This window comes from Lepisma saccharinum, chromosome 8 (genome assembly GCF_977018435.1).
Source record: "Lepisma saccharinum chromosome 8, izLepSacc3.1, whole genome shotgun sequence".
Classification (NCBI taxonomy): domain Eukaryota; kingdom Metazoa; phylum Arthropoda; class Insecta; order Zygentoma; family Lepismatidae; genus Lepisma; species Lepisma saccharinum.
Window position 1 is genome coordinate 82,462,018 of NC_139236.1, and position 26,990 is coordinate 82,489,007.

At 34.8% G+C, this 26,990-nt stretch overlaps 1 protein-coding gene across 10 annotated transcripts in view; it reads right to left on the bottom strand.

Moving 5' to 3' along the window:
- The window catches only part of LOC145991216 (uncharacterized), an 82,523-nt gene that overhangs the window by 48,316 nt on the left and 7,217 nt on the right, over positions 1–26,990 (bottom strand). For 9 of the 10 annotated variants that reach the window (XM_083127143.1, XM_083127149.1, XM_083127148.1 and 6 more), the window contains 17 exons: positions 25,360–25,419; positions 23,182–23,421; positions 22,740–22,766; positions 22,210–22,254; positions 19,702–19,746; positions 18,423–18,545; positions 14,215–14,361; positions 12,287–12,331; positions 11,534–11,566; positions 11,206–11,235; positions 10,707–10,745; positions 6,633–6,662; positions 5,631–5,705; positions 3,607–3,648; positions 2,721–2,765; positions 2,364–2,411; positions 225–290 (listed from right to left, as the gene is read on the bottom strand). In XM_083127143.1, the coding sequence (XP_082983269.1) occupies positions 225–290; positions 2,364–2,411; positions 2,721–2,765; positions 3,607–3,648; positions 5,631–5,705; positions 6,633–6,662; positions 10,707–10,745; positions 11,206–11,235; positions 11,534–11,566; positions 12,287–12,331; positions 14,215–14,361; positions 18,423–18,545; positions 19,702–19,746; positions 22,210–22,254; positions 22,740–22,766; positions 23,182–23,421; positions 25,360–25,419 (1,140 nt within the window). The remainder of the gene's footprint in view (positions 1–224; positions 291–2,363; positions 2,412–2,720; positions 2,766–3,606; positions 3,649–5,630; positions 5,706–6,632; positions 6,663–10,706; positions 10,746–11,205; positions 11,236–11,533; positions 11,567–12,286; positions 12,332–14,214; positions 14,362–18,422; positions 18,546–19,701; positions 19,747–22,209; positions 22,255–22,739; positions 22,767–23,181; positions 23,422–25,359; positions 25,420–26,990) is intronic. The other variant, XM_083127146.1, reaches the window with a different exon arrangement.

Sequence of the window (26,990 nt, forward strand, 5' to 3'; positions counted from 1 at the left end):
ACCAGAGTTTTCTGTGAATAAATTTCACTCTTTTCTATACCAAGTTAATGTAGTGTATGGATGGTTCCAATATATACTAAAATTTTTTAAAAAAAGTACAAAGTTAAATTAGTGCAGTTGATCTCATTGTAGTTCATTGACAAATGTTTAGTTAACATTCACTACTTTTTTTCTGCATGAATATTTTTGTTGTATGACATATTATATTGACATATCATACTCACGTGAAGATCGGTTTGCAGATTTAACATTTTTCCCTGGAACTGTGTGTCCTTTACTAGGATTATCATCTAAAATCATAAAGTTAAATTATAACTAATAATTATTAGTTAATGTGCCTCTAAATGAGTTTCTAAAATTTTCAATACATTAGGTTGAATTTTATTTAAATATAACTTTTTTTTTATATAAACATGAACAGTACAAGGGTTTCAAACACAATGTAATCAAAGGGTTCAAGTTTGAAATATTAAATTTTGTACAATATTATTAATGAGCTCCCACCTTACCAAATGTTTAGTGTTCTCGTCTTTGTTACGGATGACCCTGGGTTAGATTCCCATATGAAAGGTCTAAACTATCAGTATTATTAATATTTAATTTTCTTCAGAGATGTTCAACTGTTTGATGATATTGTTAAATGATGTGTCTGTTTATAAGTTCGCCACTACAGCTTGTGCCAAAATAAATAACTTAATTGTTATGGAAGCTGGTACTCACTTTGCAGGTCATGAATGAAAGTACTCAACGAGGGAAGTATACTGTAATTGGGCCAAAGAAAATCTGGAGAAGGCTTTAGACTTGATTAAAAGTAAAATAAGCATTTTGGCTTATCTGTCAAATGTAATATAGTAATTTATTGTAAGAAATCTCTCGTTTCGTAGTTACTTTCTGAGAACTAAGTATAAAGTAAATGCTCATTTCTTCATACATATTACAATTACAATCGCAGTTTTGAATAATTGAATTAGTTGCACATAATGTACACGGAATTTCTTGCTGAAAATTTTTTAGGTAGAGCGTGGAAAACTCGTATTCTTAAGTAAGATACAACTTCTGCGTGAAATATTATGTATGCTGAAAGATTCTTAGTGATATATATTTTTCATCTCAATATGCAGTAAATGATTTTACATATGCCAATGTGTTTACAAAACTTATGAGAGCTACAGGGTGTCTACCAGTCAGGAAAAACCTGAAAATTCTGGAAAAGTCAGGGAATTTACTTTTTCTGGAAAAGTCTTAGAAATGTTAGGGAAAATTTGCTGTTCCTATAAAAATCAACATTTTTGTAGTAGTGCACCAAAAGTAGGTTTATGAACAAAAATAATGTCAAATAAGAAATTTTCAATTTATTACAGATAAACTATTCTTCAGTTTTTTCGTATACTGAACGTTACTGGTAGTTACAGTAGAAATTGTATATTTGGTCCTTCAGAAAAAAGGGCCATGTTTTGAACTATTTTTAAGTAGAAATCTATTGGCAATTACTACTTTCTCGTTGCATTCTTTTGGTAGTGTTTTGTTGATATGATTAATACATGTGTTACAAAATTTTACTATTATTTATTATTTACGCTATGATTTTGAAAAAGCAAATTCTTTGTTTGCCAAAAGTCAAACTCTGGCAAGTACGTAATATGTAAAAACTTACCCCTGATACCTCTATCCAACAGTCAATTTCTCTTCAGTTTCTCCTCTTATTGTTACTTGAAACATGTGAAGTGAATATTCTAAAAGCTTGGTTAAGTGGGATTCTAAGCAGGGTTGTTAAAGGTCCAGGAATTTTAAATGAATTCAATTCCGGTCCAGGAGAGAAAATCAGCAATCGTAAATGGGTTCTGGACCGTAAAGAACTGTTTTATCTGTAAAGTATTTCAATTCGGTCCAGGAACCTTTTTTCCAGCTCAATTTAAATACGGTCCATGAACCTTTTTTCCAGAGTGAATTAAAATTCGGTTCAGGAACCTTTTCTCCGGTTCAATTTAAATATGGTCCAGAAACCTTTTTTTCGGATGAATTTGAATTCGGTCCAGGAACCTTTCTTTTCTGGATCAATTTAAATTCGGTCCAGGAACTCTTTTTAATGATACAATACGCAACTTGGTCCGAATTTAAATTGTGCGAGTAAAAAGGTTCCGGTCCTGCAGCGGAACCCATTAGAATGTATGCGTTCCTGGACCTTTTACAACCCTGATTCTAAGCCTGGTGTTAAGTTAAAATGTAGTGACCTGTAGTCACATGTTTAAATACATGAATTTCCCTAACTATTTGCCCTAAAAAAATTGGTTTTGATTTGGACAACCTGGAAAAGTCATGGAATTTTGTTTTTACAAAATTGTGGACACCCTGAGTTAACTTACTTTCATCGTCCCATGGAGGCTCAGGACCTTGTCTCTTGCTGGAATACTCTAAGATGAAAGAAAGATGAGTTACAGTTGACACCAGCAAATGTAGAATCATATATCAACCAGACATCTAGCATTAATTCTGTATACTCTGCATGTACTAATGTAACCATAGACTATTTTTATAGTTAACTAACTTGTTCCAAATAGAATTTCTGAACCTCAATTTTCAATACTACATTAATCAATTCATTGGTGTTAAATATTGTCGATTAAAACGTATACATATATTTTTGAAATTACTTTCCCGTGATCGATATACAAATTACAAACATTTAAATATCCATGGTGTTTCGCTGAGATATTACTTGCCTCCATTCAAAGTTGCGTCCCATGGTGGAATCGGATTTCCATATTCTGAAACGAATTAATTTTGGATTTTATAATACTGTTATTGTTTTATTCACTCGTCACTATTTATGGCGACAATTATTATATGTTGTGAACACATACACGTACACATGCATAACTAGCTTATAATATTGACGAATTCTAGCATAGACAAAGCAGTTCATGAAACTCTACATTTGAGTTTGGGAGTTTACAGATGCAATCAATGTCCTATAACAAGATGCTTTTGAATTTAGCTACCACTTCTAAGACAATTTGTCCAAATGTTACGAATAGAAAGTTTATATGTTACAAGATAAATATATTTAGAATCATAATGAAGTAGATACATACATTTACATGTAATTAGTTACTTTTCAAACGTACAGACATCATTGCATGAAAAATATAGTCACATTTTTTAAAGAAATGTTAAGTATTATCAAGACATGTATTTCTCGTACGATATTTTTATTATTCAAAATTTATTTATAAGAAAATTAACAAGGCTCTGACGTCTGGAGTCACAGCCCGAACAATCCTCTGTTGGATTTGTGTTGTGTTCTGTCCATGCGGGTTTGTTATTGTCCCTTCATCAACTTCATATCATCTTCCATCATCACCTTCGCGATTAGCCACATATGGACGAAAATAGAAGTAACATAAAACAAATAAATCAATACGAAAATTCAATACACTTACACATCCACAATAGAAAATATAAGTAGATACACATTGCAAAATATTGATTTTCTGATTTAGAAGGATAAATGGTTGGTGGGACACAACATATATTTTCGACAAGTGTAGATAAAATTTCTCATGCCTCATTGAAATAATTAATATCTTTTAAAAATTATATTTTTACCATCATCCACATGAAGGTCCGTAGTTGGATCGAAAGGCTGACCTGAAACAAAAACGTGAGCTTTATATTTCGGCAGACGACTTTAGAGAAATATAAGTATCTTGTAATAATTGAATTCTACACGTAATACTGTTTTTTTACTACGCTATTGAAATACTTCTCAATGAGACAGTCTGACTTTTTATTTTATTGGCAATTCATAATGTTCATGAATGCAACAATAACAAATATGCTTTAAAGGACAAAGAGACTAAACATAGTATTATATGAATGAAATGAAATTTACTTTTATTTCTACTTACCTCAGCTTGCTTTAATGGTTTCCTGTGATAAGCTAAACTCTGATGTGAAATTCAAACAATATCTAGAAATGTTTTTTTCATTAAATATTAATATTATTCTACGTGAACGCGTGGATAATTAATAAAACAAATGATAAAACTCTCCGAAAATTACAAGGGTCGTTCAAGGTTGACCGGGACTTTTATTTCTGCAGAGGAAATAGGTAGCAGAAGAAACACCAAACTATGTCAGTTTTTCAAAGTATTCTCCGTGCGTGCCGAGGCACCGTTGTCATCGTTCTGGCAGCTCCCGAATTCCTTTGGCGTAGAAAGAACTTGGTTGTTGTCGTAGCCACTGGAGGACATCGCTCCGCAGTGCTTCGTCCGTCGTGAATTTCTTCCCTCCCAGATGGTCTTTAAGGGGTGCAAACAAATGATAATCACTGGGGGCTAAATCCGGACTGTAGGGGGGATGGGGCAGAACTTCCCAGCGCATGTCGGCCAGAGTTGTTGTTGTCACATTGGCCGTGTGAGGGCGGGCATTGTCATGGAGAAGAATGACATTTCCAGACAACATCCCAGGTCTTTTCTTGCGAATGGACTTTCGTACAGCACCACTCAACAATGTGGAGTAATACTGGGCATTAATCGTGCTCCCTTTGTTCAGAAAATCCACATGGATAACGCCCTTCATGTCCCAGAAGACACTTGCCATGATCTTTCCAGCGGACGGCTGCGGTTTGCTTTTCTTGGGGGGCGGGGAACCTTTATGCCGCCACTCCATGCTGCGTCTTTTGGTCTCTGGGGTTGAATTGTGCAACCATGTTTCATCACACGTGATGGATTGCAAGAATTCATCACCTTCTGCTCGACACCGATTCAGAAGCTGTTCACAGACCGTCCTGCGTGTCCACTTCTGATCTAATGTGAGCTGGCGGGGAATCCACCTTGCACAGATTTTGCGGAAGCGTAAGTGGTCGTGAATGATTGTCTCAACACTCCCGACACTGATATTCACCTCGGCAGCAATATCCCGCACTGTTACTCGCCGGTTCTCAAGAATCATTTGCTCAACACGTGCGATATTCACTGGTGCGACTGCAGTCGGGCGAAAGTGTTCATGCGCTTCATTTGTCACCAGCTCCCGTCCTTCGCGAAACTGCTCACACCATTCGTACACTCTTGTCCGCGACATCGTTTGTTCACCATACTGTGCTTGCAATCGTCTGAAAATCTCAGCTGGTTTCACTTTCTCCTTGACGAGAAATTTGATTACACACCGCTGCTCCACAGCCACAGACACACTGCTTGCCGCCATGTTCGCTGCAACTGCTGCGCATGCGCGAAATACGTCATGCCGGGCGCTAGTTACTCGCGAAGGAATACATTACGTCACCCGCACGTTTCATCATGATCCGGCTATTCATCGATTTTTTTACGTACGAGAATCCCGGTCAACCTTGAACGACCTTTGTACAACAATTTTATTATAATTGAAATTCACATTGTATGTGTTTATTAAATATCAAAATATGGACGAACTTTATTATTTCTAAAAACTGACCATCTAGATTCTCGCGAACATATCCTCATGTTAAATTGGTTGACAGTCATAACACCATATTTGGGAAAAACATGCTTCTTTATTATATAAAAAGGAAAATTTGTTGTAAATGTGATTCCATGGACAAAAAGGAATGTTTTCAACACAGTTCACAAACAAGATAAATACTACAACTATACCAGAATTAATTGGGTTTTGATTCCTTCCATTCCTAGGAGTCTGCATGTAACCATGACGATTTGTCTGGGTTGGTCCTAGAAACAAAAAGCACAATGGAGGATATGGCCACTAAATATAACTTCAAGTATATTTCATGTGCAAATTTCGATTTTGGCCTATTAAAATATAATGAATCTAGAAGAGAATCTATAAGATTTCACCTCTGTTGGCTCAGTGGCCAAGCGCATTGGTCTTGCCACTAAAATTCCTAGTTCGTTTCCCGGCCTGGGCATGGAAACTCCCTATTGCAGCATCCCTTTGAGGGCCAGGGCCTACCAAGCCATTAAGAAAGATTCAGTTAGTAATGAGAAAATGACCTAGTTAAAATATCATGCAAAATACAATTATTTGAATTGGTATTTTTGTTATTTATCACCACTTCTCTGCCACTTTTTGGCTAATTTCGGCGATGAAGTTGAGTGAGGATTAGATTAAATTGAATGGTACACTCATGCCCAGGGCTAGACTCGAACCCGGGAACTTCGGTGAAGAGATCAAAATTCGACCACTTAACGCGTTTGAAGTGATAGTCAATAACATTTGAGTTGCATCCAAAAAGAATTGAATATTCAATTTACTTAACACTGAGCCGGTAAAATACAATTATAAAATGGATAACTTTATTTATGAATATGATTGGGAGGCAGTAAATCTTTCTTTTTAAAAATGGCAATCAACATTTATAATGCCTGTGTGAAAACACTAGGAATTTGATGCAACTAATATGAAATCATGGACGACAGAAAAAGGCTAAAGAAAGAACAGAAAAACTGTCAAAACTGTCGAGCCTGTAAACACACAGGAAATATGAAAATGCCCATCTCTGAACAGATTCAATAATATTACATGGAGGTGATCCCATGTTGTGGTTCCAGAGAAGTAAATGTTTTAAGTTTCAAGTGTTTCTACAATTTTCCAAATTCTCTTATGCATTTGTAATGAGCTTCGCTAATAATTCTTACCTCGTTGACCTCTTAAACGCAACCATCCACCTGTAAGAAAGAAAGCATAGAATAATGATTTCCACTAAGAAATACTCAAATCCGATCTGCTTCACGTTGTAATGTAAAGTCATAAGTGTGGAAACGTTCGATTTCGACAGTGTTCTCAGCATTTTACTTCTCTCCAGTGTTCAATGTAGAGTATCCGCCCTGGGACATACATCCAAGAGAGATCTGCTCAAAAATTTACACATTAGACATATATTGCAGATATGAAATTTCAAGGTCATAAATACACATTCGAGATGTGTCATCCCAGATCACGAACAGTTCCTCAGAGCGCAAGTCCACACTGCAACTCCCAGACTCTCACTCATACAACGTTATTTATTCCATAGGCTTCCTAATGAATGTAACAACATCTCAAACGAAATAGATATTTTCAGCTGTTTTTCGTCTTTTATTAATAACCTACAAAAAAAACTGTACGTACATAAGTAAATACTATTGTGAAACTAAGCTCTGATTATCTTGGTTCTGTTTTGTTCTGTTTTACTGTTTTATTAATATTATTACTTTTTCCGGCTTAAAATGGATTGTGCTGTACTGAAAATTTCACTAAATAAATACATAAAAGAAATATGGATAAGGTGACTTGAATCAAGCTTCAGGACTCATGAATAGGGATAGGGGGGTTCAAATAACATAAGGGCTATAGTTAAAAATGGCGTTTTATTGTGAAAATCGTGTGAGATATATATATATATTTTAATGAAAGCCAAATTTTAAATCACTACATGGCACGTGAACCTCACAGAGAATTTGAAATTTGGTCTAAAAATTAGTTCGTAAATTATGAAATAAAACTTTTACCAAACTAGACACTCTTATTTCTTATGCTTTTTTCCCTTTCCTCTACACATGTTACACCTGACACCATACAAAGTGCATGTTTTGTGCATCAATATCTGACAGTCTGTGGAATCTTGTGGAATCTAGCCAGTCTACTCTTGTACTGTTACAACGTTATAAACATTCAAAGCACCTGAATTTATTTTGTATTTGTTAGTCCACTTCTTCTTTAACACATGAGGATTCCAAAGCCAAGATTCCTAAGTTACCATCAACATTATTGTTTTGACTCAGCTTTTTCGTCATGCAGATTTCCTTTAGCCAATGATTTCTTACTCTTTGATTGCAATTTCTCAGATTTGACTTTCAATATATTATTTTTATCATGTAAATTCATTGTTTACTTACTTACTCCAGGACTCTACAGCCCATGCAGGGCCTTGCTCTCCTTGGTGATAGCTGCCTACTTGTCTTCTTGGTTCTTCGCTCTAGTTCTCGACTCTCTTATGACTATTCGTTTGAAGTCTTCTTTTGCCTGGTCGAGCCATCTCTTCCTGGGTCTACCAACACTCCTCTTTCCTCCTTGTTTCCCTTGGTAGATCTTATATACTCCTCTTTCTCGTTGAATCCTTTCTGTGTGCCAGCCAGCTAAGGCGTTTGGCTCTAATTTCACTTGTTATATTTGGATTCTGGTAAAGCATAGCTAGTTCTTTGTTTGTCCTAATTCTCCAGATGCCATGTTCATTGATTGGTCCATATATCTTCCATAAAACCTTCCTCTCCCATATATCTAGCCTTTCCTCTTCCTTTTTTGTGAGACACCGGGTTTCCGAACCTTACATCACTCGTTATACGAGTAGTTCTATGTAGCCTTAGTTTCAGCTTTCGGTTCACTTGTGTGGAGTTTAAAATATTTCCAAATGAATGATAGCATCTGTTACCTGCTGTTTACTTGCCTTTACCTCTTCTGCAATGTTATTATCTTCTGTTAAGGTTGAACTTAGGTATTTGTAACTTCCAACTCGCTCAAACATTTGACTGTGTGTGGTTCAAACTCATTTATTGTTTGATATCTGATCTTGTTTCTTGTTCTTATCATATATTTTGTCTATCGTGGTTCATTTCCAGTCCAATCTCATGTCCAGCTTGTTGTAATTGTTTCAAGGCATCTTCTGGTGCTTTTGGTGTTCTGCTTAGTAATGCAACGTCATCAGCAAATGCAAGGTATTCTATTGTCCTACTTAAGGTGGTTCCTCCAGGATTTGTTTAAATCTTTCTAATTACATATCCCAAACTTAAGTTAAATAGCAGTGTGGAGAGGCTATACCCTTGTTTTAGTCCTTTTGTAATTAGAATTTCTTCAGATAGTTGGTTTTGTATTCTAACTTTGCATTCTTAAAGTAATTTCTACGAATTTTACTATTTTTCTTGGGATGTCCATATCACTCATTATCTTATAAAGTTTGTCTCTTTGTATGCGGTCAAATGCTTAATGAAAGTCAACATGTAATTGAAGAATATTGATATTGTGTTCAAACTTGTTTCTGTAATATCATTCTTAACACAAAGAGTTGGCCTATTGTTGATCTATTACTTCTAAATCCGCAGTGCCAGTGCCTCGACGTATGGCTGTAGTCTTCTTGCACAATATTTTGTAAAGATCCTATGCCTCCGTAATTCTTACAAATGTTTTGTCATTCTTTTTGCGTATCGGGCATATTTTTGCTGCTCTCCACTCCTTTGGCATTTCAGCTTCTTTCCAGATCTGTTTAATAAGCTTAAAAGTTTGTTTCTATAGTTTTAGTCCTCCATATTTTAGCATTTCAGCAGTAATTTGATCTTCTCTTGGTGCTTTGTTATTATAAAGCTTTGTATGGCCTTTGCGACATCTTTGAGCTCTGGCAAGTCTTATTCTTAATCCAAATTCATTACATAGGTCCAGAAATATATATATATCTACTATTTAATATATTTCAAATAGTAACACAATACAGCTAATGTAAAGCAAGACAGTGGTAATTGATATATATTGTAAAACAATAACACAACACTGTTCACTTCGTGTTATTTTTTGAAAATCACATCAGGCATTTCGTGTTGTGCACTCACAGAGTCGACGAACAAAATTATCCATTAAAGACACCAGCATTGCGGATGGAATTGGATTGACTTCTTCTCTAGTTCTTCTCTTCAGGGTTAGGGATACGTGCAAAAAAACAACCTCTGATCTTGAGTTGCAACGCTCCATTGCATTCCTCGTGCTCACATTCTGGGTTTTATCCCTACTGCGGGGCCGTAGGGACTACCAACCTTTGAAAGTGGTAGATATACGTATATTGCCAGATTCTGTATAAATTCTTTGCTGACTGCTTTGTCTTGCCTTTTTCTGCGTCACAGGGACAGGAATAATAGCATGCTTGAATTTTGAAGGTGTGGAAAATTCCTTGTTTGGCGGTTTGGCTTTTCTTAGATCTTGATTGTAATAAAACTTCACGTTAGAGCTGCTTGTGGAAGGAACTTCAGCTGGTTGGTCTACACTAGAACAGCCTTCCTGGTTGACATGCATGTCACCAAAGAGATTTGAATTTTGTCCACGCAAGCAAAGAACCTGACTGAATGGTTTCACAAGAAGATCCTTGGACAAGAAATCCCTCACTGCTATCAGAGGGAGAAGGTGAAGCAAAATATAAGTTGTACTAACATTCAACTAAATATATTTGTAAGACTTTTACCTGAAACAAAGTATTTTATTTTTCATTTTTGTTAATAAACACAAGTAATATTTTAAATAAACTTATGAATAAAGTAAGCTTGGAAATCCCTTTTCGCAGAAAATTACTGGGGCATGTCTCCTTTCTCTAAGATGAGGTATTATTCCTATTGTCCAAGGAGAGATTCCCGCTCTGTCATGCTCCTTGAAAACACAACATGGCCATACAATTATATCAAACAATACCGTTGTACGTTTCTTGCATTATTTAGCATACAGTGAGGTTAAATGAGCCATTATTGTTCAATTGTAATTAATTGACATTTTACTGCAGAGGTAGAAAAGTAATGAAACTTACAATCTTCTCGATTACTTCTAGAAATAAAAGACATATCAAACCAGAAAGCACACACTATATAATTAAAACTCCACCTCAGAACATCGAACATCAGATAGCTTATTCTGGTGGAAACTGCCTGAATTACACCACGTGGGGCAATTTTACAAGTAAAGAAAAAAATAATTACTGTTACCTGGATACAAATTTGAATTTCTCATTCGAGTCTTAGGACCTGAAGGAAAACATCTAAGTTGTTGCTTTCAGAAATAAAAAATAGTTTGTGCATGCTAAAGATAATAAATTTGTAACTACCCAGTAGAACTTTCATAAACACATCTCAAAATTAACAAATTTATGAAATATGCGCAACTCGGCCACCTACCCTTTTTTATATTTTTAATTTATATCAGTGTCATCACAAGCATGAAAATGTTCATCATTTTGTTTACATTTCAATATTATTAAGCTCTTAGGACTAACCTGTATGCACATGTATTGCATGCAGTATGTATGTGGATGGATTCATTAGTGACTTCATAATTGTGAATAATTTCTTCATAAATATTAGCAATGAGACTCTATTGAATAAACTTTTGTGAATAGATGCATAATAATTTGTATGTGTATGTATCTATTGTTAAAAATGTGTACAGGAACTAATTAGTGAAACACGTTGATTTCCAGTTGCTTACCTACACGTTTGGACTCTGTTTCAGTTTCACCTGAAATATTCAGTAATTAGTTATTTATTTAGCCTGTGCTTCCGATTGTGTTCTGTAATGAAACAAATTTACGTTCAGAGTATTTGATGTAATGTAAGTTAAGTTACTCAAGGAAATTGTTTAATGCAATGTGTATGTTGAAATTTAGCACTGTAGCTAATTTAATATAAGAAATACAAATTCAGTGATTAATTTCATTTTGCAATTTTTCCATTATTTTCTTATATTTCAGTAGTATATTGATGTTATACAAATAAAGTAAACCAGTTATAAATATTTAGTGTTACTTTTAACTTACCACCTTCTACAGTGTCATCACTAGCGTGGGAGCCTGTGTAAGAGAATCACGTATAGGTATAGTATTCATATATTCCAAAATCACTAGTAATGCATGTTTCAATACATTCGCCAACACATGTAAAATCTTGTTAAAATATTGCATTTGTCAAAGTTCTTAAAATCAAATTTTCAATTAAAACAGTAACGCGGTCTTAATAATAGCAATAATAATTTGCTCTGTGGGAAACATTTTCATTGTAAACTAGGGTATTCAAACTAATATTATGTTACAGCTCATAAAATGGTTTCGAACGTTTATCATCCTTACTTGAGGCACGTGAAAAATCTAATGAAGAGTTGCACTTACACGTGAGCCTCTCCGATAGCGTAGTGGTAACATCGTCGACTTGTAATCAAAGATTCCCGGGTTCGATATTCGGTGGAGGCACATAGAGGCTCGGATACCATTTAAAACTGTAGATCCAGTCCAGATTAGCCATATCTGTGCATAAAATGGACATAAAACATCAACTCAAATCCAAACATGCCTCATGAATAATGTTCAGAACAGCTCATTGATGAAATTCACATTCACACCAGGTGTACTCAGAACGGTGATCCATGACATTAAGACTTGCAACCATGATACAACATGGGTCAATTCGACATAAAAATGAATCAGTGATAATACTGCTTGCTCGTATAGTGAAGAAATTAAAATAAGATTTGAAGCTGTTCTAATTAAAATAGTACAATTATACGCCTTTCTCACCTTTCGAATTATTAGCTTGTTTTGATGAATCTGAGACATCGGATCCTGAAACAAATTATAAATTATATTCTAGAATTAATTTAGATTAAGCTGATCTTCGTGATTCAGTGTGATCTTAGTGGAAATTGTGGTTGTGCACAGCCACATGAATAAAATGATAAACTTATGTTCTGAAATATTCACTCCCGTGTATTGCGTTACAGACACCACCGTAGATTTAGGCAAGACACTTAACTCCATGCAAGGAAATGACTGTACATTTTGAAATTCTTGAAGAAAAGTGCTGCGAAAAATTCAGTTTAATTTTTCTCTGATGTTGTTAAATGTGAAAAAAAACGTTTTAGTTATTGTAATTGAATTATATGTATAGATATAATTTACAACAACATTTATTTCTGCAAATTCTACTTTAATTCTTATGATTTTATTTAAGGAAACTCGTTTCCATTCCTCATTGAGTCCAGTTGAGATATAATTTTAATCTGTAGGTTCAGATCTACATTTAATCTATCTGATCACAAAATAAATTATCTTGCGAAAATTGTTTTAAATCCTTAGGAAAAAATGTTGCATAAATGTTGCCATGTTCTTGTATCTGCATTTCTGGCCGAACATATTGAGTGTTCCACTCATGATTTCGCAAACAAACGTTCCGAGTCTCACAATGGTTAAACATTTCAAGGGGAATGTCCTTTTGTTCGAATTATCCAAGTTCGAATTAAAGAGAGCGCACTGTATATTCGGAATTATGTAATTGGAATTTATCATTTCCTTTATTATATCTGCTTCCGAAAATTCAACTCTTCCGTGTCAAATGCAACGCAATTAAAATCTTCGTAGTCATATACACGATGAATGAGATTTTCATATCTTGTTAATATTGTATTGTATTTCATTATAAATCCTAATCTAGTGTGATGATTTCAGTAATATTATTTTTAACTTAATATGGTACAGATAAATTAGAGTATAACGGGATAAGAGTGCGTACTTAGCTTTTTATTCTTTATATATCTAAGCTACCAAAGCAGTCAGAATCTTAATACTTGTATCTAACAAACCTTGAACATTATTCTTTCAGTTTATATATGCCTCAGATAAATATTTTGAACATATTTGTTGTAATGGCGAAAATGTACATTTGCCTCACCGGTGGGGTAAAAGTTCGCATGCAGGAAGAAATTTTAATTTAGACTGTAAAATCGGTTTAAATGTTGTTGGAATTTTTGTGATGGTAACTAATTTAAATTTAAGATGATTTCGACAGGGAGGACTGATTTTTATGCTCGAGTTGATGAATGAGGTACAGAATCCGAATCAGAATCTGAAAAATTTTGCACAGATTGAGATGCAATTTCCACAGTTTCGAGAGAACTTTTTCCCCACTGTAATATGTGAACTATTATCCCCACAGTTATCAGGAGGTGCTACCAATCATGGAAAATCATTTGAAACATCTAGAGCATTAAGAGCTTGTTGTACCATCTCCACTTAACGTCTTATCCCGCACTAAACACCATTTTGCGGTTGTTCAATGTCCTACTAACGTTACCTAGCACTTAAAGTCCCGTGTAACGTAAGTGGCGGTCGGGGCTCCGCCTAACGCGTTAAGCGCCAGGTAAACATGGAAAAGCAGTACACTGTGCAGCCAACAGATACGTGCAGTGTCTAGAATAATCTGTGTTTGCACTTTTGCAGTTGATAAAATGGCGAAGTCTCGATCAGCTGTTGTAAATTGCGAAAGTTTGCTGCATGTTTGGTATTACCACAATAACAGCAAAAAGGGCGGATTTGTTAATTATCCCAGGAATGGCAATAAATAAAGCAACGTTTATAAATATATGTGTAAAAATGAATATTACTTGGTGTCCCGAAAATGTTGTCCTATTTTTTTCACTATTTAATGATGTTGGAAAGTATATAATTACTTTGTGGTTCCTTTTTGTGTGACCGTGACTGCAATGCTCCTGTCGGTCTTCCTCCTGGGGGATACGTTGATGGTGGTCGCAAAGGTTTTTGCTGGGCTGTCGTTGGATTGCTTCTTCCAGCATAGCCTGGGGTCCATGGAGAAGATCCTGAAATCAAAACGCCACTCGTTTACAATAAATGAAGATTTGTAATTACCATTAGGCTAAATGAAAATAAAAATATATCTCTTTCTTGCGAGCACGTACACATTCACACACACACATACATACGTACGCGCGCGTGTGTGTGTAGGCACACTCACACATGCATGTTATTCCGTTGGAAGGATTCCAGAGACAACATTTTGAAATATAATACTCTTTTCTGTTGTATAATAATTGTGGTCACTTTAAGCAGGAATCTTTTCTCAATAATGATTTTCACATTCATATCTCCTTTTATACGCTATATGCCCCCGGAAAAGCAAAACACTTACCTTCTATGAATGTAACCACGTGACACGGAATGACGGTCACCATTGACATTTATTTTTCTCCAAAAGCGCAAAAAAAGAAAACATAAAATAGCTATGTTTGACCATTTTCCTCAGTCAACCAAAATTTAATACTGGGACGTTGAGAGTGCATGGCCGAGTGAACATGTGTAAGTTCTGCTCCCAGAATTTTGTTATACAAAGGCAGGTGTAAAGAGGATAAGCGGTGTTGTTTCATAGAAACTGTTTCGTAAGTGACAGTGTGAACTATTTCTGTATAGATATACTTTCCCACCCCAGTCACTCTATCGAAATATTGAATAGTTTCTGTCGCTTGTGAACGCGAACAAAGCAGCAACTATGGCACCCAGAAAACGGGGAGCATCTGCAGCAGCTGGAGGTCAGTCACCCCTGCAGGACACAGCGCGCTTCATCAGGGAGATCTGCGAGCAAGTGAAATCAGCGATGCAAACTCCAGAAGTGCAAAATCTGATCACAGATTCCATAATTGAATCGATCACAAAAGCTGTGGTGGATCGTTTGACAGAGACAATGAAGTTAAATTCGAATGAAGTCAATTCTCTTCGCGCTGAACTAGCGGACAGAGACGAAAATATCGGAAATTTGCAAGAAAAAAACAGAGGATCTGGAACAATACCAGAGAAGAAATAGCATACGTATCTTCGGAATTCCAGAGACCGAAGGGGAAAGTACCGACAACATCGCCCTGTCTCTTTTACCTGCAGCACTGCAAATCGATGGCTCTTCTGGTATGTCAACCATGGCGGAAATTTTCAATGTAGAATCACACTTTTACACCAGGTACAAAAACACGACACAAAGAACAGAAAAAAACAGCACAATATCACAGTTAAAAACAACACGCATCCGCAGCACCCACGCTTCTAAATTAACCTTCCCTTTCACCCTTCCTGCAGTGTTACATACCCTCCATATTTCCGAGTAACTGACCACATGACGAATATCTTCAAGTTTCGACTGTGATTTTATTTCTTATAAATTGCATACGACTGGTGATCACTGGCTAACTTCATAATGTAATTTGTTGATTATTATAGAGTTTCAAACATGAAAATTGTACCGCGTTAGGTGGTGCTACGGATGCACAGAAAATTCTGGAAGTTAGCAACACTTGTGGCCAGTGTGGACGAATTCTTTCCAACACCCTTGCCAAAGACAGATGCGGTCTTGGTGTTGCTTGCCCTCGGCCTTTTTTCTTCGTATACGGGGATGGACAGTGTCCATGCAAGAACTGCATAAGTCACTCGAAACGCGGGGAGAAAGGCGAGTAGTCCTCTTCCTCTAACGCGGTCAGTCGTGTCGCATCGCCCAGCGTCGTCAAGGGTGTAGCCGGTTTATGTTTCAAGCCAAAATAACAGAAAATAGAGGAAATGAAAATTCTGCAATGTAAATATCTTATAGTAAATAAATTCCATTCTAATGTGTATAAAGGCATTGAAAAACACGAACTTAAGATATCAAAAGTGCTTTAAAAAACAACGCAAGCGGCGCTTGCCCCGCCTTCCCTTACCGCGCGCTTCTGGCCTATACAAATCTCGCCATCATGGAATAAATTATTACAGATGACTATGACAGTGCAGACACTTTCCTTATGCTAGGCGATTTTAATTGCGACATGCTCAGCACACAAAAAGCGGAGACCCTGTTTCTTAAAGATATTATTAAATCGTATAGTTTAACACATTTGACTGATAAACCCACTAGAATAACCCAATCTTCCGGAACATTGTTAGATTTAACAATTGTTGGCAACCCCAACATTGTATCTTCTTTCGAAATCGCGAGTCCAATCGGAACTTCAGACCACTGCTTGACGAGCGTGTCACTGCATTGCGCAAAACCCAGGGATAAAGCCAAGTACGTTACGAATCGAGATTTTAAGAAATTTGAATATGAAAGTTTTTATCTAGATGCTGTAAACATCAATTGGAATGAAACGTGTAAACTTGGAAACATCGATTCTAAAATAGAATTTCTTGAGAAAAATCTCGTCGACCTGTTTAACGTTCACTCCCCGTTACGAACGGTTAGGGTGATGAAAGAGCCAGCTCCGTGGCTAACGGATAATCTTAAGCTGCTAATGAAACTGAGGGATGGTGCGCTGCGTAAATATAAACGAAGCAAATGAATTTTACATTGGGACGAATATAAAAGATCAAGAAATTTTACCACCTCTGTTATGAGGCAAAAGAAAAAATCTTATTTTTCTTTTATTGTAAATAACAATAAGATAAATTCAAATTATATGTGGAATAGCCTGGAGACAATCGGCATCGGTAGCAAACGGAACGCGGGAGAACTTCCGCTTCACCTGAGCAGTCCCTCTGAAATTAATCAACATTTCGCAAATGTCTACGACAGTGTTCCTCGAGACAACGCCCTGCTTTCGAAACGATGCAAAAGAAGTATCCTTTCGCCAGGTTCAGGATTCTGAGGTTGAAAAGGCAGTGTACAGCATTCGATCAAATGCTGCAGGAGTGGACAACATTAGGTGCAAAATGCTTAAACTGGCCCTTCCCTTCATACTTCCGGCACTCACACATACTATAAATATTTCTCTGGAAACCGGCCAATTTCCAAATGCATGGAAAGAAGCTAGAGTTATTCCGCTCCCCAAAAAGCAGACGTTAACCTCTCTAAGAGATTCAAGACCAATCAGCGTTCTATCAATATTTTCAAAAGTCACAGAAAAGATAGTATCTATACAATTGAAAGATTACATTGCAAAATATAAAATCTTACCTTATTCTTAATCAGGTTTATGTGCATCTCATAGTACAACCACGGCATTATTATGTCACGGAGAATATTTTACGTTCGATTAACGATAAAAAACTAACTATGCTAGTATTATTAGACCTTTCTAAATCTTTCGATCTTGTCCATCATAACCTTCTCCTAGCAAAAATGAAATACTACAGTTTTTCGAAGCCTGTAATAAACTGGTTTGACTCATATCTACACAAAAATTGAGCATAAGCTCGTACGGCTAAGCAACAAGAATCAAGTAAAATAAAACCATGTATTTTGCAAACACTTATCTGACACAACGAATATTCCAACCTGTGTGCATGCTATTTTAGTATCGATTTGAAAATTGCGTATATACACGTGTGTGTGTGTGTGTGTGTGTGTGTGTGTGTGTGTTAATGTATCTGTCTTTGTATTCTCTGAAAATTTTATTATTTTTCATTTATGCCAAATTCATTCATGTTACGTTATATATTTGATGTCAGTATTATAAATATATGTATTGTAACTTGTAATCACCATAGTTAGGTGGTAGAGCAGCCCAAGGCTGAATCTCGCTCTGTAGTAAATAAAAATACTTTTCAATTCAATTCACTTCAAAATTGTTCTTCACTATCTTCATTCTTAATAGCCCATGTGCTTATGTACCCACACTAGATAAATCAATCTATGAATGTAGGTCCAGTGTTGTATGCATAAAGTTGACTTAAAAACAAGCTCAATAATAGAAACACTCAATCTCAAAATCTACTTTCACTTACTCTACTCAAATTTCAATTATTGATTTGCCCTTTCTGTTAATGCAACTTCCAAATTTATAAAATTGCCTTCAGGTTAAAAACAGTTACATGAAAAAGAGGTCGAATCCTTCATATATTATTAAAATGATCAGCTTTTTCTTAGGAAATTAGGGAGAAAGTAAGTGTTGTGTAGTACACTTACCTCCACGCCAAACACTGGGATTTGGCGGCCTTTGTACTGGAGGAGGAGGAAATGGTGAATTCGAGCGAGTTGGTGGATTATATGTAAATGGAGCATTTGATTTTACGTTCCTTTGAGGGTAGTCTGAAACGAATAAAATAATTAATTTAAAATTATGTGCCAAATTGTTATTACTTTAAAAGTAATATTTACATCAGAGTTAAAATGAGAAAAAAAAGTGTTGCTCGAGTTTTTTGAACAAATGTAAACTTGAAGTAGTAAAATTTTCTTATGTAGATATAAATAAACATTATGTATCTAATCACTCATATATTCTGCTCTTCAGATGTAAGTCCAATGTATTGCAGGTCGATTGAACCTTACTACTGTAAATTTAAGTCATATTAACTCTGGTTACAAATACAGCAATCATGTTAATAAATGTTATTAACATCCGAAAAAAATGGAGAAATTGAAACTTCCGAAATCATTTGACAGTTGGAAATGCATTAGCGCACACCTTTATAAAAATATTCATTCACGAATGAAACAAATTATGCTTCTACGTTTATGTATTATTTGCACTCTTTCTGTTAAAAACCAGGTCAATATTGAGCATAAATTTTTAAATTAAAAATGTAATATTCAAAATGTAATATAGTATAAAGCAATGACATATTTTCAGATAGACTATAATTTCGTATTACTCATATTGTCTGGTTTGAGTGACAAATTATTCATTTTACTCAGCATAATTTTAAACTATCAATATTGTCATAATTAGTAATCTGTTATTATTTTCCGTGAAATGAAAATACGTTAAACTACTTAGGCGTAAACATATTTTAAATTTGACTGCATTTTACAAACTTATAATGTTCCATCATATATTTGTTCTCAATGACGTACAGTCGTAAAATTCTGAAATGTATCCAATTTTAATTTGATTTTTGTCATTTAATATCGCTCTTCAACTTTTGGCTAATCGCAACGCTTAGGAAAATACTGATATGCTGAAATGGATGATGGGACACTCACAAAGAACACCTATGCCAAGGCCGGGATTTGAACCCAGGACACCTGGCGTCGTAGCGTGCTATGATAACTGAAAAGTATCTAATAGATTTCTCCAATAAATTGACAAATATGAGGAATATGTTGAAACTATTGTTTGAATTCTGCTGGCTTCCACATCTATTCATGTAAATATATAAAAATATATTATTGTGTAAACAGAAGAAAAATTACAGTATTAACATTACAATTAATTACATATCGAGAAATATAATAATGATATTACTTGAGTTTTGTCGAGATGAATATGTTGGTGCACTCCACGAACGACCTGTTCCAAATAAAATATTTAAAAGTAAATTATTAAAATATATGGAATGTATTTAGTGATAATAGAGGATGGTAATAAATATAATATGTATATTCTCCTGAAAGCAACATTCAAAGTTTTTGTTGGACCATAGAAATCATGATCGTTACGACAGATTTCGTCACACTTGATATAAATGAGTGATTAGTAGGTCTATTTCTAAGGTTTTTTTTTCCAAATTCTATATTAATATATGTTTCCTACTAAATATGCTTTAATTGGTACGAACAACCGCAAATTTTTCTTGAATTAAATCTTTTATAAGGTAGAATGTTTTTAAATGTTATTCAAATAGATTATATGCCGTTTTTTAAGTGAGTCCAAATTAATTTGAGCTTTTAAGAGTGTTCAAAATGCATTCGTTTGCACGCTATATCGATACATATTCTGGAATGAAATAAATGATATTTCTATGTTTAAATACCTTTTTGCAGTTTGTTGATAATGATCTATAAATTAATACTCCCTCTGTCCCATAATTATTGTCCGGTATGCCAAAATGGAAACTTTTTATTTATGTTATTTTGGATACTTGATCGGCCAATTTGTACGATTACGTGGGAGGAGCGCACGTGAGATCAGCGCACAGCAAGATTTCGTGGGACTAACGCATAGGATCTCATGTGTTAGTGGGATTAGCGCATAGTATGATTGTCAATAAGAACCTTCCCTTGACACTTTTCTATCCAGACTTGGGACTGGACAACTTGTAGATTAATGCACGAAGGTGGTTTAAAGGTTCTTCTATCAGCAGCTTCTATTAGAGCTTCGTCAACTTTTCAGAACGATCTTCATTCAAACTTTGCAACGTACGGCAGAGAATTGAGGCAACGAAATAAATCTTCAGTTTCAACATATATGTCTAAAATTGTTTTTATATGCCTGTCGATTTCAATATACTGTTTTCTTCTCTTGCGACCTGGAATGCCTAGGTCCATATGTAGATTTCTTGTTATCTTCTAGTAACACACAAATTGCTGGCCAGATGTTTGTTTCCTGCATCAGCATGAATTGAATAAATTTGCTCAAACTGTTTCGGATAACTTTTGAATGTTCCGTCAAGGTAGAAAAAATCAAGATGTTAATAATTTCTTGCCACTGTTACTTGCAAACACCAGACATTTCTTTTCGTTGTCCACTGTCAGGTCAAGCATAAGGAAGCTCGTCCGTCGGAAAGTCTCAACACATTCTCATCCAAGGAGATTTCGGAACTACCAATCGGATTTTGGGTTGTTCCCAGTGTTTTCCTACGTATTTCACACGAAGAGGTTTTTACGTTATCATATTTTGGAATTTCAGTAACTAGTTCATAATCTCTATTCGTCAATTTCTCAAATTCTTGTTTGTAGACGACGTTCACTGGCGTAGACAGTTCCTTCTTTGCTCTTTTTCTGCATACAGACATGGTTTTTACAACTTCCAACTCTGCAATATTCGGAACACACTGATGAGGTTTTTTTTTTCTTCCAAAACCCCGTTGTTTAATGTTGTCTTTAGTGATCCCTTGCACTTCGGCCGGCGTTCCTTTACACATCTCCAGTAGATAACATTTTCAGTCTTACGGCCAACACGATACTGATGTCCGTCCGACAAGGTTTACCCTTGGCACTGGTAATAACTTCCATTGCGCATTCACCTGCAAGGAAAGAAAGAAGAACGTTTGAATGTGGGCTTCACCCACGATCTTTTTCTCTCTGTGCGCAGATCACACTGTGCGCTCCTCCCACGTGCGCTTCTCCCACGACACCATTTGTACTGATCCTTGAGTAATAACGTTGTATGACTCATTTCCGTGTTTCATTTTCTTCTTCTGTATACACCAATGTCACAGTTTGAATATCGGACAATTATTATGGGACAACAAACAAAAGTGTCCCGGACAATAATTATGGGACAGAGGGAGTACTAATTAAACTGTTCTAAAATTTTAATTACTCCTCAAAACAATTTTTCTACATCGATAAACTATAAAATAAAATGTTAATATAATTAATTAATATAAATATTAAACAATTGCATCTTAACAGAAAGACCAGTTTCCTTCAAAGCACAGATTTTCTGGTTAGAACGATAAATTCATCATTACGTTTACACTGCGAATATTTTCTAAACATTGAAATTTGTTCTATTTTGAAAAAATGAAATTAACATAAATTACTTAGATCGTATCGGATTTCAAATGTATCTGTATTTGAAATTCTATCTTTCCTTCCAAAGACCTACGGCTGTAAAATACTGAAAATGATATAAATTTAATAGATTTTCACCAATAGATTGTGAAATATAGGGAATACTTAGAAGCCGTTGTTGAAGTAATTAAACCACCATATATCAATATTTTAAAATATAATTGTATAAGGAGAAGAGAAACCACCGATAAAAAAACTATGTTCAATTTAGAAATAAAATAATTATGTTACATACTTGAGTTTGGTTTGATTGGTTCTATTTGTGCATCCGGAGGAGGACCTATTACAAATAAAATATTTACACGTAAAATATTAAGATGTATGGAATCTCTCAGTAATAATAATAATAATAGAAGGTTGTAATAAATAATACATGAACGTTTTCTTGAATATAGCATGTAATGAACTTATTGGATCATAGGAAGAATGATTACTACATTATTTTTTCACTCTTAGTATAGGTGAAAAATTATTTGCTCTCTAGACATGTTTTATATTCTCCACAAATATTAATTATGCTTTTAGGATAATAGTAGGATTTTTTACTAGCTCCGTAGTACCATTTTTTACTAAGGAAACAGACTCGAGAAAAACCTAGTACGATAAACACAAAATTTCTATCAGTGATACACATCATACTGTATATTGTCTTTTAAAATGAGAAAGCATCCTACAGGAATTCAAAATTCTAATATTACAGTATGAATCAACCTCATATATTTTTAATTCAAGTTTAATAAAGGTTTAAAAACTATACTACCTTACCTGTGCCATTCTGTATGAGATCTGCAGCTGGAAATAAAATTATATCTTCTGAGATACATTGATGAGAGTATCAGGGAAAATAAAACAAAAATGCACATTAAATAGTTAATCCATTATTATTGGTAAAATAATATTTATTGTAGAAAATGTGTGTATGATCACACGGCTGAAAAGGCAAATAGCCTACATAAAACAGAATTGTTTCGAGCCATTACAACATAAACCAGTCTTAATTTTTGTTCAATATCATAATTTTGTCTTTTCATCGTATCTTCGCTGATCTTCATTCGCGATCAGCCAAAGGTGGTAGGAAAGAGAAGTAAAATAAACCAAATTAATCAATCTATTATAGAAATTAATGAAGTTGAACATAATTTCCGGTCTAATGAAAATATTAGGATTAAGAAGATTGTTTTACAGATTTATCATTTATGATGCTTACGCTTGACTATTCCCTGTTCATCAACATTTTTATCTTTATTTTCTTTGTTTTCATCTTCCGTCTTGCCTTTACCATCTTCTTTCTTCTCATCTTTAGCCTGATCTTTGATTTCTTCTTTTTTCACATCCTTCACCTCGTTCTTCTCATCCGTTTTGTTATTAGTTTTGTCTTTCTTTCCATCTTTCTTCTGGTCCTTCTTACCACCTTTTTGTCTTCTCTGTCCAGTACCTCTTCGAGGACCTGAAACGACAATGTATATAGTCTGCAATTAAGGATTAGAGTCACATCCAGAAGGGTCTTGTCTGGATTGGCTTATATCAGCTTTTATTTTTATAAATTATCCGGTTTCCTAATTTTGGCATGGGATTAGTTTCGTCCATTGAGTGCCAAGACTTGGCTTGGTCACCCTACCTTATTTGACAGAGCGATACTGTAGCATTGTAAGCGGAACTTAAAGAGTCTTCATCGTCGCGATAAGCCAAACGTGGCAAGAAAGAGACGCAATTTTTTTACGAGGGAGCGAATTTAGAATACCGGAAGCATCTTCAATTGCTTTCAAATTCGGCATACTCATTAATTTGAGCCTAGTAATCACGAATCTGCAGTTATAATTTGGCGGTCACGTCTAGAAATTGCAAAATAAGTCGAAAAAAGTGGGTCCGTGATCGGAGTAAACACCCTTGATTTATGAAGAAAACAACTATTTTTTGCAATGATTAGCGTTTCAAAACTATGTTTATGATGACTAGAGCCCGGAAGTTAAGGTATTTATTTTCGTTAAAATCGCAGACAAAGAGGCATTTATAATGTGGTAAATAGGCATTAAAAATGAAAAAAAGGCAAAATAAACCGAAAAAAGGCACATTTAGAAGTCGCTTACTTTTATCTATAATTTCTGGCAAAATGTTAAAATCTAAATTGGGAAGAGCATTTCAATTTTCTCCGTCTTGATTGCACATAACTACAAGGTGCTTTTTAAGTTCTCAACATTCATTGATAGTCGTCTGTCAGAGAGAATGTTTTTCATAATAGAATATGATCTTTCTACTTCGACAGAAGTTATTGGAGCATACATATAACAAGCTAATGTAGATGGACTCATTTTGGTAACAGCATTTTCACCTTTTAGAATATCACAAATTGTTTTCAATTGTTTCAAGTCCTCATTTGCACTCACTACCCGTTAGCACTTTTCCGCAACAGCTGACCCCTTTTCTCCTGGCACTTCCATCATCTGCTGCATAGATTCCTCGACGATTTTCATGGATGCTATAATTGTAATTGTCTCTGGCAATGCACCATAATGTGCAAAAGTAAACTTGAACAGCACAGGAGTTTTTTTCATCACGAATTGAAGCCGCTTCATTTTCTGGAAGAGCATCGATCACCTCACTGATTTTTTTAAGGTTGTTAGCATAATATATAGCTGCTGATATCCAGATTCCCTATCTCGTCAAGACTGGTTGCTGAGGTAAACTAAGCTCAATCGCAACTTCCTGAAATTTTCGGGTTGGAGGGGGAGATTTCAGAAATATTTTCTTTGTGTTCGAAATCAACCTGTCCACTTGAAAGCAATTGGAGATACTTCTGGTATTGTAAATTCATACCTTTACGAGTAAAAGTATGTATTTTAAATTTTGTTATACAGCGTCATTTTCTGCCACTTTTGGCTAATCGCGGGGATGAGGATCACTGACTATGTTATGAAAATCATGAAAGAATAATGACCAAGAACTCTCATGTCCACACCTGGATTTGAACCCCGGAATGTAGTTGGCGAGATCGATAGCCGTCTACTTACTGCACTCGGTTACCGAACCGGTTAGGAAAAATTCAAATACGCACAAAGTTTGCTGCTTGTATGGACTCGTACAGACAAGGACAGTTCTGGGTCGTAACAATCCCATTGACTTTCAATGGAGTCGTTGCAACCCAGAAGTGTCCGTGACTGTACAATAGTAAATAACTCAATGCAATAAAACTGTTTGAATCGGATCGCCTGTCCCTTCATCACCTTCAACATTCTCTTCACTTGGATCTATTATTAGTAACAAGCAATATAAAGGAAATACATAATTTATTTGAGATGTTGCCCTCGTAAATATTAGATTAAAGTGACCTCGTATAAAGCAATTTACGAACATAAAATTTTAAAATTTATAAAACTGGAAATATTACCTGGTTGTGCATTTCTTAAATAATCGTTTGGAGCTGCATAATCCTGATATGTTATGGGAGCTGCAAGAAATATTTCGCATGAATTTTAGCAAATCTATAGTTAGAATCTTGCTTAGGAATTGCAAAAGGAAGTTTAAAAATGTTCAACTTTATTCTTTGATCACAATGTTTAATTACTCATCTTCAACCAATAACTATGATATTTGAAGTAAAACATATAAATTGAATTTAATAGAACATTCTAATACACCCTGTAGTTTATTGCTAGTAGTACAGGGTGGTCCACAAAAACTATACTCAACACAAATATGGTAATAAACGATTAGGTATAGTACTTTATATCAAATAACAAATGCTTAATGCTCTAGAACATTACACCGTTTACATTGCATGTATTACAATTTACACCGTTGCTCCTCCCATGTCATGAAATTCAAAATCACAAGAACGCAGTTTTGTCAGTGTTTTTATACAGCCAAGAATTCAGCTATTTAAAATATTTTCGTTGCATTTTATACTTTAAATATTCTGGTCCATATTCAAATACAAATTTGAACTAAGCATAATTCCTTTCAAGAATTGTGAATATTTATGTACAAAATAAAACACAACAGAATTTGCTGTCTCGGTAAAAAGAAAAATGTGTGTACGATGTACAGATATATTCGAAACTTAAGTGTAAGACAAATAACAAATGCTTAATGCTCTAGAACATTACACCGTTTACATTGCATGTATTACAATTTACACCGTTGCTCCTCCCATGTCATGAAATTCAAAATCACAAGAACGCAGTTTTGTCAGTGTTTTTATACAGCCAAGAATTCAGCTATTTAAAATATTTTCGTTGCATTTTATACTTTAAATATTCTGGTCCATATTCAAATACAAATTTGAACTAAGCATAATTCCTTTCAAGAATTGTGAATATTTATGTACAAAATAAAACACAACAGAATTTGCTGTCTCGGTAAAAAGAAAAATGTGTGTACGATGTACAGATATATTCGAAACTTAAGTGTAAGACAAATAACAAATGCTTAATGCTCTAGAACATTACACCGTTTACATTGCATGTATTACAATTTACACCGTTGCTCCTCCCATGTCATGAAATTCAAAATCACAAGAACGCAGTTTTGTCAGTGTTTTTATACAGCCAATAATTCAGCTATTTAAAATATTTTCGTTGCATTTTATACTTTAAATATTCTGGTCCATATTCAAATACAAATTTGAACTAAGCATAATTCCTTTCAAGAATTGTGAATATTTATGTACAAAATAAAACACAACAGAATTTGCTGTCTCGGTAAAAAGAAAAATGTGTGTACGATGTACAGATATATTCGAAACTTAAGTGTAAGAAAATTATTTGGTCTGTACATTTTGTGACGCTGTTGACATCATTTAATATTCATGCATGATTGGTAGTATAAATTCGGTTTCTTCACAATTGAAGGCACTGAAACTTACAGTTTAATGAGTGAGTACCTTTGTAACGTAGCAATTTCAAAACTTTTTATATTCGTAAGTTGTTATTATATTGAATCGCAGTAAGGCAAACGAAACATGTGTATCAGCAAGAAAATTATTCGAGAATTAATTGCAAAATTTTTATATCTATTGTA